The sequence below is a fragment of the Drosophila mojavensis genome, unplaced genomic scaffold (assembly GCF_018153725.1).
Source record: "Drosophila mojavensis isolate 15081-1352.22 unplaced genomic scaffold, ASM1815372v1 contig_36, whole genome shotgun sequence".
Taxonomy (NCBI): Eukaryota; Metazoa; Arthropoda; class Insecta; order Diptera; family Drosophilidae; genus Drosophila; species Drosophila mojavensis.
This window is the reverse complement of record NW_025318858.1, coordinates 150697-163421: the sequence shown is the minus strand read 5'-3', so window position 1 is coordinate 163421 and position 12725 is coordinate 150697. Positions and strand designations below refer to the sequence as shown.

Genomic DNA, 12725 nt, shown 5'->3' with positions numbered 1-12725 from the left:
TTCTGCATAATAAATACAAAAATCTATTGAAATAGCTGAAATAACAAGCTACATTATCTTCAAAAAGATGTTGACCCCCCAGATAGATTCGTAATCGAGCGAAATACCAAATATGTAAAAATAAAAAATAAAGACTAGTAATACTAAATATATACTAATGTTATCATCGCATGAGTAAATCGCCACCTTATATATGTAGCTTTTTAGCTGGGATACCCTTATCTTGTTGTTTAAAACCAGTGTGGTAAAGTGTCGGCAGTAACAGACCAAAGATAAAACAGCTGTTCATGACGTGTTTTTAGTTCGCTAACTTTAGAAAAATAAATCGCAACGATTTGCGTACCTGTGTAATTTTCTACAAAAATGAAAGGGAAACTACTGGCCTTGACGGCCGTTACTATATTAGTTTTCCTGGTGCAGAAAACTGCAACGTTGGACGCACTAAACGAGAGCACAGATGCCAAGGAACCTACCGACAAAATCGGAGACCCTTTGGAAACCAAAGCCCCGATACTTAATGCAACTTCGGTAAATAGCAACGTTAGCAACGTATCGGCTACTGCTAGCAGTGGCAACGTTTCGTCCATGGAATTAGGTTCAGCTGCAACCGTGCCGCACAATGTAAATGCTTCTAATAACGCTACCACCATAGTCACGGAACCATCCCTGATCGACCCACATGCCGTGGAGCAGGAGCACAATTCCTCGCTCTCCCTATTCTTTGTTATTTGTGTTATAATGCTGGGAATACTTTTGATACACTCGATGCTGCAAACGGGTTTCCAATATCTGCCAGAATCGATCGTGGTGGTGTTTCTGGGTGCATTCATTGGGCTCTCGCTGAATGTGATGTCGGCCGAAAATGGCAGCTGGAAGCGAGAGGAGGTCTTCTCGCCCATGGGCTTCTTCCTTGTCCTCTTGCCCCCCATCATCTTTGAGTCTGGCTACAATCTGCACAAGGGAAACTTCTTCCAAAACATTGGCTCCATACTGGTCTTTGCTATTTTCGGCACAACAATATCTGCTCTGGTGATAGGAGCTGGCATCTACCTTCTGGGCATGGCTGAGGTGGCGTACAGGTGCGTATATTTGATCAAGTGGATAAGAAATTGTTCTAATCGTCTCTCTCCGTGTAGACTAAACTTTTCCGAATCATTCGCATTTGGTTCTCTCATTTCGGCGGTTGATCCCGTGGCTACTGTTGCCATATTCCATGCCTTGGACGTGGACCCGATCTTGAACATGTTGGTTTTTGGAGAGAGCATTCTAAACGATGCCGTTTCAATTGTGTTAACTGCTTCAATAACGATTAATGCCAATGCAGACGCAGGCACAGGCGAAGCAATGATGAGCGCCTTGAAGACATTTTGCGAGATGTTTTTCGCTTCGGCTGGCATCGGTGTTATATTTGCCCTTATATCCGCATTGCTGCTCAAGCACATCGACCTGCGAAAACATCCTTCGCTGGAATTCGCAATCATGCTGATGTTCACCTACGCGCCTTACGTTCTGGCTGAAGGGATACACTTGAGTGGCATTATGGCCATACTATTCTGTGGAATCGTCATGTCACACTATACGCATTTCAATTTATCGACTGTCACGCAAATTACGATGCAGCAGACGATGCGAACATTGGCCTTTATAGCGGAGACGTGCGTGTTTGCCTACCTGGGCTTGGCCATCTTTTCATTCAAGCATCAAGTGGAGCTGTCATTCGTCATCTGGTCAATTGTGCTCTGTCTGATTGGTCGGGCCTGCAACATATTTCCTCTAGCTTATTTAGTAAATAAGTTTCGTGAGCACAAGATCAACAACAAGATGCAGTTCATCATGTGGTTCTCTGGCCTGCGAGGTGCCATCTCCTATGCACTCTCGCTTCACTTGCATCTTGATAGCCAGGATAAACGACATGTAATTATTACCACCACTCTGATCATTGTTCTGTTCACTACACTCGTGCTGGGAGGCTCAACGATGCCATTATTGAAATACTTGAAGCCCGGTAAGAAGCGCCGTGCACGTGGATCTGGATCTCTGCGCTCCTCAAGTGGTAGCTCACAGAGCACACATCGAAAGCGCAGCAAATCAGTATCCCTGTCAAAGACTCGAGAGTGGGGACAAGCCATCGATTCGGAGCACCTGTCTGAGTTAACAGAAGAAGAGGACGTCACCTTTACACAGGCCCGTGATCGTTTCGGCCGTTTGGATCGAAAGTACTTTATACCTTTCTTCACGCGCCGTTTCAACAGCCAGGAGCTGCACGAATGCAAATCCCAAATGGCCGATTTGACCAACAAATGGTATCAAGCCATACGAGTTAGTCCCTTGGACTCCGATGAGTCGGACGATGAGATTGGCCTATCGGCCAATACAAGCCAGAGTAATTTGACTCGATCCTAAACCTAAGATGATTCGGCTAAGAAGCTGGCTGTGTAAAACATTTGAGTGTCCAAAGTATTTGTGTATATTAAGAGCTATTCATATTTAAATACCATATAATTTTATTTACAAAAATTTCTACAATTTTATCTGTATGAAGGTGGCAGTCAGTATACGTCTATTCTCCTAGCAATTTATGATTTCTAGCTGTTGGGCTTTTTACAGTATTTTTACTTATGAATCGTTTTTAAGTCTGCCATTCTGCAAGGAATGTCAGTTAAAGCTTTATCTTTTATGAATATATATACTTGTTTTATTTTATGTTACATGTTGTGTGTAAAAATGTAGTCAAATCCAAATCAAAATATTTGTATTTTATACGAAATAAATTGTGATATAATAAATTGAAATTTATTTATTTAATTATTAATTCATATTAAACTTTAATATGAAATATGTATGGTTAGTGGTAATAGATAATACTTTGACCATGTTAGAGTTGCAAATTTGTAAATAATTTTATAGATAAACTCCAAGCTATTTTGTGTTTTTCCAAAAATGTTGCTTTTGAAGACCAATGTGTAGGGAAATTGGGGCGGCGTTATAAAATTAATAACTTTAATGATAGATCGACTTTTGGCCAAAGTAGGGTTATGAGTATGACGTTGATAAATATTTACTTACTTTTGGATATGTTTTGTATATAGTCCACTCCACATACCTGGGATTAGACTTAATTAAAACTGCATTTAAATATGACTTAAAATGTTTGCTTTATTTTACACGTTGTACAATTATTAGCACAAAATACATAATTCACTCGGTAAAATACAAATTTTTGAGCTGTATTCAGCTGATTGCGAATTGAATATACATATGCATGGGAATGGAAACACATACATACAATAAACTTAACTCAGTAATTTAACTTAATTATTCTCCTCATGAGTTTGTAGCATTACAAATCCATCATAATACTTTCACATGAGTAATAAAGAGTTCACTTTATATTATTTAGTTCATTCCTTTGCCTGGACGAACGAGCTCTAGTCTACTTGCTATCATTGTCTGATTTCTGTTCTGCCGTTTCGCTTCAAAACTGATTTATGTAACTCCATGGTAATCTTAATTATTTGAACTAGTGCTAAAATGATGTAAATCATGCAATGAATCCTGATACATATTCATATATATACGTATATCGGGTTATGCATACCATGTTCCTGGACAGACACATGACAGCATCAGTTTCATTGTATTACGAATAAGAATGGTGTTGAACAATAATAGTAAGGATATATATATAAAATGATAAATACACCCAAGAGTATTAGGCTAAAATCCCCTTCACCGGAATCCAGATATAATGTAGTTATATACAAGGTCGGAGTAAATATAATGCTAAGATATAAATGTTGACAATATTTGATACGAATTTTGTGCCAAGGTTCAGATTAACAGAGGGACACATCATAATAGTCGATAATAAATTTATCACAAATTAGAAGAAGCCACAAAGAAGAGTATTGTTCATCAGCTTAGAAATGGGCTACGCCACGCGCGTTCCACTGCCGCAATTTGGGGGACAATCTATTTATAATTACGTTAGTAACTTTTTCTTACTCTAATATTGCATTTTGAAAGTACTTATACGAATTTCCACGCAAGTAGCAAACTATAGGAATATACAGTACACATACATAAGTCTATCGTTAGGGAATAAATAATTTTAAGTAACATGTCCAAAAATATTAAATACATTTATCGACGCCCTTCAACAAATTAGCTATAGTATAAATATAATAAGATGAAGAACATTTTAAAGAGTGAATACCGTATTTTGGGCTATTACCTATGTCGTCCGACAATGAGCTCTAGTGCATATCCATAATTTTTTTGTGCATTGGCATCTTCTACTTATATCATAAGCGTGGCATTTACTATGATATTATTTCGATACATTGAACTCATAAGAATACCTCGGCCTTACGCCGAAGGCTCCTCGACTTCATTGTCGATGCGCGATGAGCGTATACCAGACTTTCCAGTCCATGGATATATGTCGGGGCAAGGCTGACAAGTCTTCATGTAGCGAACGCCTGATTTGTGCCATAGATTGCAAACCTTCGGATTGTTGCAACGCTTGGGTCGGTCCTGTATTGGCAGTAGGTAGATATTAGTTCAATTAACTGCAGCTCTCTATATAAGAGCTTGAACGTACCGAGTAGTCGCATTGGAATGGCTGGAAGGAATTGATTCGAGATGTTGGCGTCGGATCGCGCACCCATTGCAGCGCTTGCCAATTGGTAACGATCCAAACATCCGGCATGGCATTTATGGCATCAAGGAACTTAATGAAGCCTTCCTTGTGGTGCGGCTGTGTGAACCAAGCGGCATGATAGAACAGTCCAAACGGTGCTCTGTGACGAAAAAGTGACTTAAGCTTCGGGACCATGCAATAAAGTTTTGTCTACCTATTGGTGGTGTAATGACGCTCAAAGTTCTTCATTATCATTTTGGTGACTCCCTCCGCATCACTTGGATTCGAGCAGGCATCGCCCATAGAGCAACGTCCGCCATTCAAGTCCTGCCACATGACCATGGGCACTTGCCAAACGCCTGGATAGCTGCGCGTCGGACACGGCGGAATCATACAATCGTGGAAGATCTTGTAGTCCAGGGTATACGGCCACGAGGGCGGTCGGTTCTCATAGACCGGCATCGACGAGTCGTAGGTGAAGTTCGAATCGTACAGCATCTTATACATCTTATTGCCGCCAACTGAGAGGAAAGGGGCTCGCATGCCGCGCACATCCGACAGCTTCACCCCGCCATAAGCGGCGAGTATCTCCCGCTGGCCAGCTATCTCCCGGGTCCATTTCTTTTGTGAGAACTGCTCGCCAAAGCTGTGACTGTGGAGCGACAAACAAATGAGAATTTTAACCTCTGGCACCTTTCTGTTTGCCCGCACATATGTTTCGTTTTGACTTATTAAAGCACCGCACCCACTTGTATAGCATGTGTTCGTGAGTATGGTATAGAGGATTTTGGTGTGTACATATATTCTTATCTTGGTGTCGTTGTGGTTTTTGTTGTTGTTGCTGTTGTTGCTTATGTAGCCGTGTGTGTATCTCTCAAACATACAGAGAGAGATAGAGGGGGAGAGGGATGGTCGGCTACTTACGAAACTGTGTGCGATGCCATTTCGTGTCCATCGGCGTAAAGATTCTGCACTTGACTGTAATCAGTCCATTCGTGAGAGACGTAGAAAGTGGCTGTTATTGGGCAGCCATTGGGGTTGACGCGTCCCTTCTCAAAAAGATCCATATACAATTGCTTATTCAAATCATTTACCGAATCATCAAAGGTCAAGAGTACGATTTGGGGAATGCTTTCAGCGGGCAGTTCGCCTGGCAGTCAGACCGACGACAGTATTGATGAAATGGTGGATGATGAAATGTAGAGAAAACATAATACGATCATGAGGTGAATATAAACCAAGCATACACTTAGAGGCACATAAAAGGGACAGAAGTCAATGAATGCCGCATGTAACTGATGTTGCCATAATCAAGATGACCCGACAGAGGCGAAAATCGATCGCAACTTACGACACCGTGTGCGAAGCCATTTCATGTCCATCCGAGTACATGTCCTGGACCATGCCATAGTCCGTCCACTCATGCGAGATGTAGAAAGTCGCGCGCCAAGGACATCCATTGGGATTCTTTCGCGTCTCGTTATTCAGTAACTCATTATACAGATCGATATTAATCGTGTTAATCGCATCATCGAAGGTAAGCAACACAATTTGCGGGGTCACCGATACATTTAAGCCTCCTATGTGTTGTGAGGCATTGAGTTTAGTCTTAAATTGTCTTACAGCAGCATTAGTCGAAAGTCCGAAACTAATTTGCTCAGCACTGCCGGAAGGGTCAAGAATGTCGATAATTAGCACGCGAATACTCACCGGGTATATCCTTGCCACCGCAGTAGCAATCGGGCAGTAGACAGACATCCTTGCGGCACTTGGCTGCCGTCTTATCGGGCGTCGGCTGTGGGTAAATGGGATCCGGTCGGCTTGGCGGATATTTATAAATGTCCACAAATTCTTGAGCCTTCGATACAATTGTTCCTGCTGGCTTAAGGGTGGGACGTGTGCGCCTGGCGATTGCATAACATTCATATTATACTATTGTCTTTCCATAGCATGGGAGTAACTTACGGTGGATGTGTTCCCCTGTTTGGAGTGGCAACATCGCGATCCTGATTTGTGTATATAGCACTGCCGCGGTTTCTATTGTTGTTTCTACATGCGATTGTTTTGAAATAAATAACATTCATATATCTCATTTTATTGAAATTAGTCAACAATTAAAAAGTGCGAAATGCCAACCAATTATTTTATGGTCTATAGCTACACAAATAACAATACAAGGTAAATAATATTCAGTTAATTTATGTTAATTGATCACCTTGCCACAACCATATATAAATTATAATTAATATTAATATGTATATATATATATATATATATATATATAAGTGTAAGTGTGTATGTATGTATGTACACGTAAATTCATATCAGCAGCCAATTGGATCATATAGTATAATAATAAGAAGAACCAAAAATTGAATAGTATACTTATGTGTCTGTGTAGCGGGATTGGGCTGTAAACCTAGGCTGAGAACAATAGATGGATAGAATAAATAAATACAGTTGATATTTATTTGATTTGTAGATTGCTGTAAAATATATAGTTCATTCACACTGACATCATTCGAACAGAACGAGTGTGGGTCGGAACAGCTCAACTTCATTGGCGCGAAACACATTCGAGATTTAGTGCAGATTTACATAAGACCTGTTCACATTTCCCAGCTTTTATCAATGCTGAGTGTAAACACTGATACTAAATGGAAGCTCAGTAAAATGTGCAAGTGCAGTTCTATAGCAGATTTTTACAATATTTCCAATCGGAAGAGACTAGATATTCATGTAATTTCGATCCACATACTTACATAGAGTGGAGGGGCTAGATAAATGGGAATTTCAAACTTTGACATTTGAGCTTTGACATCATAATTTGTACATACATACATAGTTGTGGTATGCATTGATTATATTCAACTACATAAAATTAAAAGTAAAAGTGTTTGCCACTAAAATCATAGTAAAATCAATATTATAATAATAAAGAAAACAAAAGAAAACAAATGTTCAAATAATTATAGAGAAAAATATATGAAAATTATACGGGCCACCACCCAACGATTACGATTTGATTTGATTACGTACTTATGCTCACCGTTCTGTATTCTGTACATTGTTGCAACATTTTACAGAGCAGCTAATATTTAGTATCTAATTATGTATCTTTGCACTAAATGTCTACGAATAATGTAAAGAGGCGAAGAGCTATGCAGTTGTAAAAGTGATCTAGGCATTATAGTAGTGGTCAAGAAAAGTTTTAACAGTTTTCCTATTGGTTGTTTTTCTATTGACTAAGATTTAAAGCCGTAGTAGAAAGCCAACAAACAACCAGAGTTCTACGAAAGTGGGTGAATGTGGGTAATGAGGAAAGAGGACTACGTAAAAGTAAAGTTCTGTTGGGTTGGTTTTAGAGGAGACTAGATCTGTGTTGAAAACAAAATTACGGTGAATTTGTATTTAAAGAGAGGAGAGTGATAATGCACAGGTACAGGTACAGGTACAGGTACAGGTACAGGTACTGGTACAGCTACTAAGGAGCGTTAATTAGAAATCACTATTTATACCTTGAGGGGATTTCGTTGCACTTGAGGTTCAGTGTGCTATCGGAGCACTTTACCGAAGCAGCAGCGACCGCGGCATTGGCATTGGCATTGTTGTTGTTGAATTGGTGTTGTTGTTGGTTGTTGTTGTTGTTGTTGTTACTGTTGGGTGCAAGGCCATTATGGAATTTATTAGCTCTACCCCCTGGCATTTGATAGGTGGACGGGGTAGAGACCGGGCTAGACGATTGGGCGGCAGCAGCGGCAATAGATGACTTTAAAGCGTTATTAACCCTCGAGATTCGTGTTGTTGGCGGAGAACTTAATAATAGAGAAGGGGTGGCAGTCGTGGTTGAAATGTCAGGTGTGGTGCTAACAGCGGGAGTGCTACTAGTTACTGCTGTGATTGCTTCAGCATCTAATTTTCTAAGAGTAGGGGGTGAGGGGAACAGTCTGGGCTGGTTGCCTATGGGCTTAGGCCCAATATATGGGGCTCGTGTGCTTGGCAGTGGTGCAGAAATAGTAGTAGTAGTAGTAGTAGATCTCATTGTAGCTGTAGCATTCCGGCCGGCTAATTGAACTGGTTTTATTTCGTTAACAGAAGCTTTGATATCTGTTCCGGAATTTTCATCTACGAATTGTGGCGACCCGCTCTCATCACTATCGCTGATAGAAAGGAAATGCTGTAGTTGCTCCAAAACATTTGTACTTCGGAACTTGGGTCGACCACTGCTATTCTTAATATAGCCAGCGTTCTGCAGACTCTCGGCTAGTGTGCGCTCTGCCGTTTGCTGCCGATATTTGTTCGAGTACAAGTACTTGACTGGTGGCTGGTCAGATATAACAACAACATCTTCAATGGAGCTAGGAGATATCTCTGTGCTGACGGTCTGCTCTATGCTGTTGTCTTGCTTAACATCGAGTGGTTGGCGGGCAATCAAAGCTTCGGCACGTGGGTTATCCGCCGTTGCGGCTTCATTTTCACTTGGGTTATGTTTGGGTGTAGTTGTTGCTTCGCTAGTTGGCAATATATGGGATGATTGGGTATTCTGATACCTGTCGACATTTTCCTTGGCCTGTTGAGCAGCCTTGTATGTTTCGTATTTTTCCCTTGACTTGGCTGTTGGCTCAAAGATCGTTTGTCGATTGTTGGCGACTCGTCCGCGAAGCATCTTTCTTCTTGCATGTGTTATAGATGAGGAGCTTCTTGACTCATAAGTGTGGGGTATTTTGAATTTAGGCGCATACGTGGTTGGCTCGTCAACACTATCCACATTATAGTTAACAGTAGCCGCAGTGTATCGAGACCGGCCACGTGGACGCACAGGAACTTCCGACACTTGAATTGGGGGCGAAGTAACTACAGAGGATATTGTTGGCTCTACAATAGTAGTACTCAATGCTGCCTCTGTAGGTGATTTATTTAGGGTTGTCGTTGTCGTCGCTTTTGTAGTGGGGACTCTATTGAAAACAGGTCGTTGCGGACTGAAGGTACTTAAAATAGCATCACTTATGCTAAAGTTGCGGATATTTCCGTTTGCCATTGTATCCAGAACGAATTGGGTTGCGTTCTTTTGGAGGGGGCTGGCAGTAACATAGCTCCTTACAGGTTTTGGTGTTGTTTGGAGAAACGGTACGGAGGCCGCGTTTGCATTTGCGTAGCGCGCTCTAGTAGTTGTTCTGAGACTGTTGTGGGGCAGCCGTTCGTCCTGGAGCAAGCTTTCAAGGCTTTTGTACGGGGAAACAAATCGCATGGCAGGGTTACTTGTCACGCGAATAAGATTGTCTTTAAACAGATTCGCACGAGCTGTAAAACTCTGCCCATCGCTCGATCGTCCGGTACTAGTATTTGAACTACTGACGGCCTTTGTTGGAGCTGGCGAAGTTAATTTAAATGTGCTGCTCGGCAAATCCGTGCCACTTGCTGTAGGGATTGTGGTAAGTCTGCTAGGTGCTTGCTTAATAGTTGGACGACCGTTGCGCCAGATACGCAACGGAGCATATGTTGTCGGAATAATATCGTAATACTCCACACTCATGTGATTAGCTGATGTCAGTGGCAAACGGGTTGTAGTAGTTGTAGTAGTAGTAGTAGTAGTAGTACTAGTAGTTGTTGTTGTATTGTTTTTGAAACGTTGAGCACTATCGGGGCGCTCGAACAGTGGCTCGGACACGTTATCCTCATTCAATGATTCTTTAGCCGTCAAAGTAAACCCATGTGATCCGCTTTCAAGGCTGTACTCGTACGCCTTGTTGGGTCGCGTTGCATTTGTGGTCTCCGACAGTTCAGATGACGCTTCCTTTGGTGCGTTCTGGTTAGTGGTTCTAAAGCTCTGAGGCTTCACATCAGATAACACATAGCTCTGAATGCGTTTGCTTTGAGTTTGCTCTGTGGATAATGCCTTGTCTCTTTTAAAGTCGTTGTAGATGTTATCCCTTACGTAGGCGGCCTTTGATGCCTTTCCTGTGGGCGTACGGACCAAGTTGCTGGCTCCATAGGCTGCGGAATTTATGAAATCCAGAAACTTGGGCGAAGTGCTTGTCTCATAAGCATGACCGCTAGGTATCTCTGCTGTGTGGACTTGCACATTTTTGCTCTCGTCGTAAATTGTCTCAACATACTTTTCAGTACTACTATTTGCACTGTCATTTGCCAACGCCCACGAATCACTGATTGAAGGTGTGACTGTAGACTGGACTTGGGACGGAATTTTGTTCTCATTGACACTTTGGCTTTGAGTACCAGACACAGCACTGATCAAGGACTTGGCCAGAAACTGTAGCTTTGACTTAAGAAAGGGATTGGAAGTGTATGTGGGGAGGGCTGAAGGGGTTTGCTTTGCTGTGGTGGTCGAGAGAGCTATTGTTGTTGTACTGGATGGTTGTGTTGTACGTGGTGTTGTGGTTGTCTTTAATTTGATTATAACATTTTGCTTAAAGTTTTTATTTGCATGCGCTTTTGAGCTGTTGAAGAGATGTGTATTTATAATAAACAATCACATTAGTGTTAGTATAACATCCAGTTCGTTTTGTTGTGTATATGTAAGGGTGTGTGTGTATATATAATATAATAAACAGCATATCTTAATCCTTTGGCTCTGATTGATTATTCGACACTAGTCGAATTGTGATTCACCGAAGCTAAGGTGCCTATTACTAAATAGGCACCTTAGCTTCGGTGAATCACAATTGAAGATCTTATTATTAAACACATGCCATGCGAATTTCATAACATCTCTCATAGTTAAAATACATGAATACATATACATATGTATATTTATGTTTTTGTGTAGATATCATGCAATGATTTCGAGCTTTCATATCCTAAATAGTTTTCTCTACAGTAACAGAGAACACAAAAGAAATTAGTGGAAAAATAAGTGTGGTTACAACCAGTCTGAATAGTGAAAAGGAGGAAATTGCGCACATACACGTTGAATGTGTGTGGCAGCTCAGGTAAGATAAATCAATTCGATTTGATAGTAAATGTGAACTAATTTATGTTTTTGTAGCTTAACAAACTGATGATTTGCTTATATTCGATTATTTCGAAGCCGATTAGCCGATGGCAAGCCAATTAATGGCTATCATAAAGAACTAGAAGGCTCAGGCAGGTCTACGTATGTGAATATGAGTACAGCACTGACTTATCGGGGGATTGAAAGTACCTTGAAGGTTGCAATGTAGTTGTAGTTGTAGTTGTTGCTGGTGTTGTTGTTGTTGTTCTTGTTGTAGTTGCAGGGGGCTTTGTGACTGGTTGTGTGGTAGTTGTGGTAATCTTGTTTGTATTCCTGCTTATGACTGTGGATGACTTTAATATCGGAAAGCGTGTGGGTGTCACTGTCGTGTACTTCTGTATACGATCTGTTTTAAAAGCCGAAGTGGACTGGCCGACGTCGTTGGCAATCAGATAATAATCGTCTGATTTAATTGATTTGGGAGCTTGAGTGCTCGGTTTAGTCTTCGATGGTGAAACTCGCTCGCTCTGATAATAGTCCGCGGGTAAATTTTGGACGTACTCTGAAGAGCTGGAATAGCTGTAATCAGGCTCTTCATAGCTCATGTGGGGCGTGGTAAACGTGTCATAGTAGTTGCGCACATCAGGTCTTTGGGCCGGATTTTTGGTTGTCGAGACAGTGGCCCTTGCCTCCAGAGTTTGTATGGTCACCTCTTCGGCCCTGGTAGAGAGATTTGTTGTAGGTGGGATGTCGTCGTTTTCGAGATGAAATTGTATGTAAATTTTGATGAATTTCGTGTAACGTATAGCTGGTGTGAGTTGTATGGTGTGTATGGAGTGTACTTTTGTCTTTTGTACTTTACTTGGACATGCTAGCTGCCTTTAATCAACAGTATTTTTATGTCTGTGAAGCTTCATTCTTTCAATATACTAACTAGTTGGGACACATACTTATATACTTGTGTGTTAGAATTTTCCGCGAGCTCGTTAGCGTGTGAGACATGAATTGCTACAAAATTTCAGTTCGAATGCAAACGAGTGCAAACGGCCAGAGACTACTTACCGTTGTGGAGGAGGCGTAGGCTGGTCATATACATTATCCTGCTCGATCTGTAAAACGATTCGTTACGAC

General features: G+C 41.3%; 2 protein-coding genes across 17 annotated transcripts in view; one reads left to right on the top strand and one right to left on the bottom strand.

The window, feature by feature from the left end:
- Window positions 1–250: 250 nt before the first annotated feature.
- LOC6575549 (sodium/hydrogen exchanger 8) lies at window positions 251–2792 on the top strand. Of its 2 annotated transcripts, XM_032728718.2 has the most exons (3): window positions 251–595; window positions 653–1079; window positions 1137–2792. In XM_032728718.2, the coding sequence occupies exons 1-3, from the start codon at window positions 364–366 to the stop codon at window positions 2401–2403; spliced, it is 1926 nt and encodes a 641-aa protein (XP_032584609.1). In that variant the 5' UTR covers window positions 251–363; the 3' UTR covers window positions 2404–2792. The 2 variants fall into 2 exon arrangements, with proteins under 2 accessions (XP_032584609.1, XP_002001558.1); XM_002001522.4 differs by having other exon boundaries at window positions 251–1079.
- Window positions 2793–3136: 344 nt separating this feature from the next.
- The window catches only part of LOC6575548 (mucin-12), a 33896-nt gene continuing 24307 nt past the window's right edge, over window positions 3137–12725 (bottom strand). For 7 of the 15 annotated variants that reach the window (XM_032728573.1, XM_032728568.2, XM_032728576.1 and 4 more), the window contains 9 exons: window positions 12657–12703; window positions 11805–12314; window positions 8161–11100; window positions 6608–6691; window positions 6353–6546; window positions 5994–6222; window positions 4857–5294; window positions 4604–4802; window positions 3137–4536 (listed from right to left, as the gene is read on the bottom strand). In XM_032728573.1, coding sequence (XP_032584464.1) covers window positions 4369–4536; window positions 4604–4802; window positions 4857–5294; window positions 5994–6222; window positions 6353–6546; window positions 6608–6691; window positions 8161–11100; window positions 11805–12314; window positions 12657–12703 — 4809 coding nt within the window. In that variant the 3' untranslated portion in view covers window positions 3137–4368. Of the gene's footprint in view, window positions 4537–4603; window positions 4803–4856; window positions 5295–5566; window positions 5793–5993; window positions 6223–6352; window positions 6547–6607; window positions 6692–8160; window positions 11101–11804; window positions 12315–12656; window positions 12704–12725 lie in introns of all 15 variants that reach the window. The other 8 variants (XM_032728572.2, XM_032728582.2, XM_032728574.1 and 5 more) reach the window with 6 other exon arrangements.

Coding starts and splice junctions, on each gene's coding strand:
- LOC6575549 (XM_002001522.4), top strand. CDS start 364: ATGAAAGGGAAACTACTGGCCTTGACGGCCGTTACTATATTAGTTTTC. Junction 1,080..1,136: donor ATGGCTGAGGTGGCGTACAG/GTGCGTATATTT, acceptor CTCTCCGTGTAG/ACTAAACTTTTCCGAATCAT.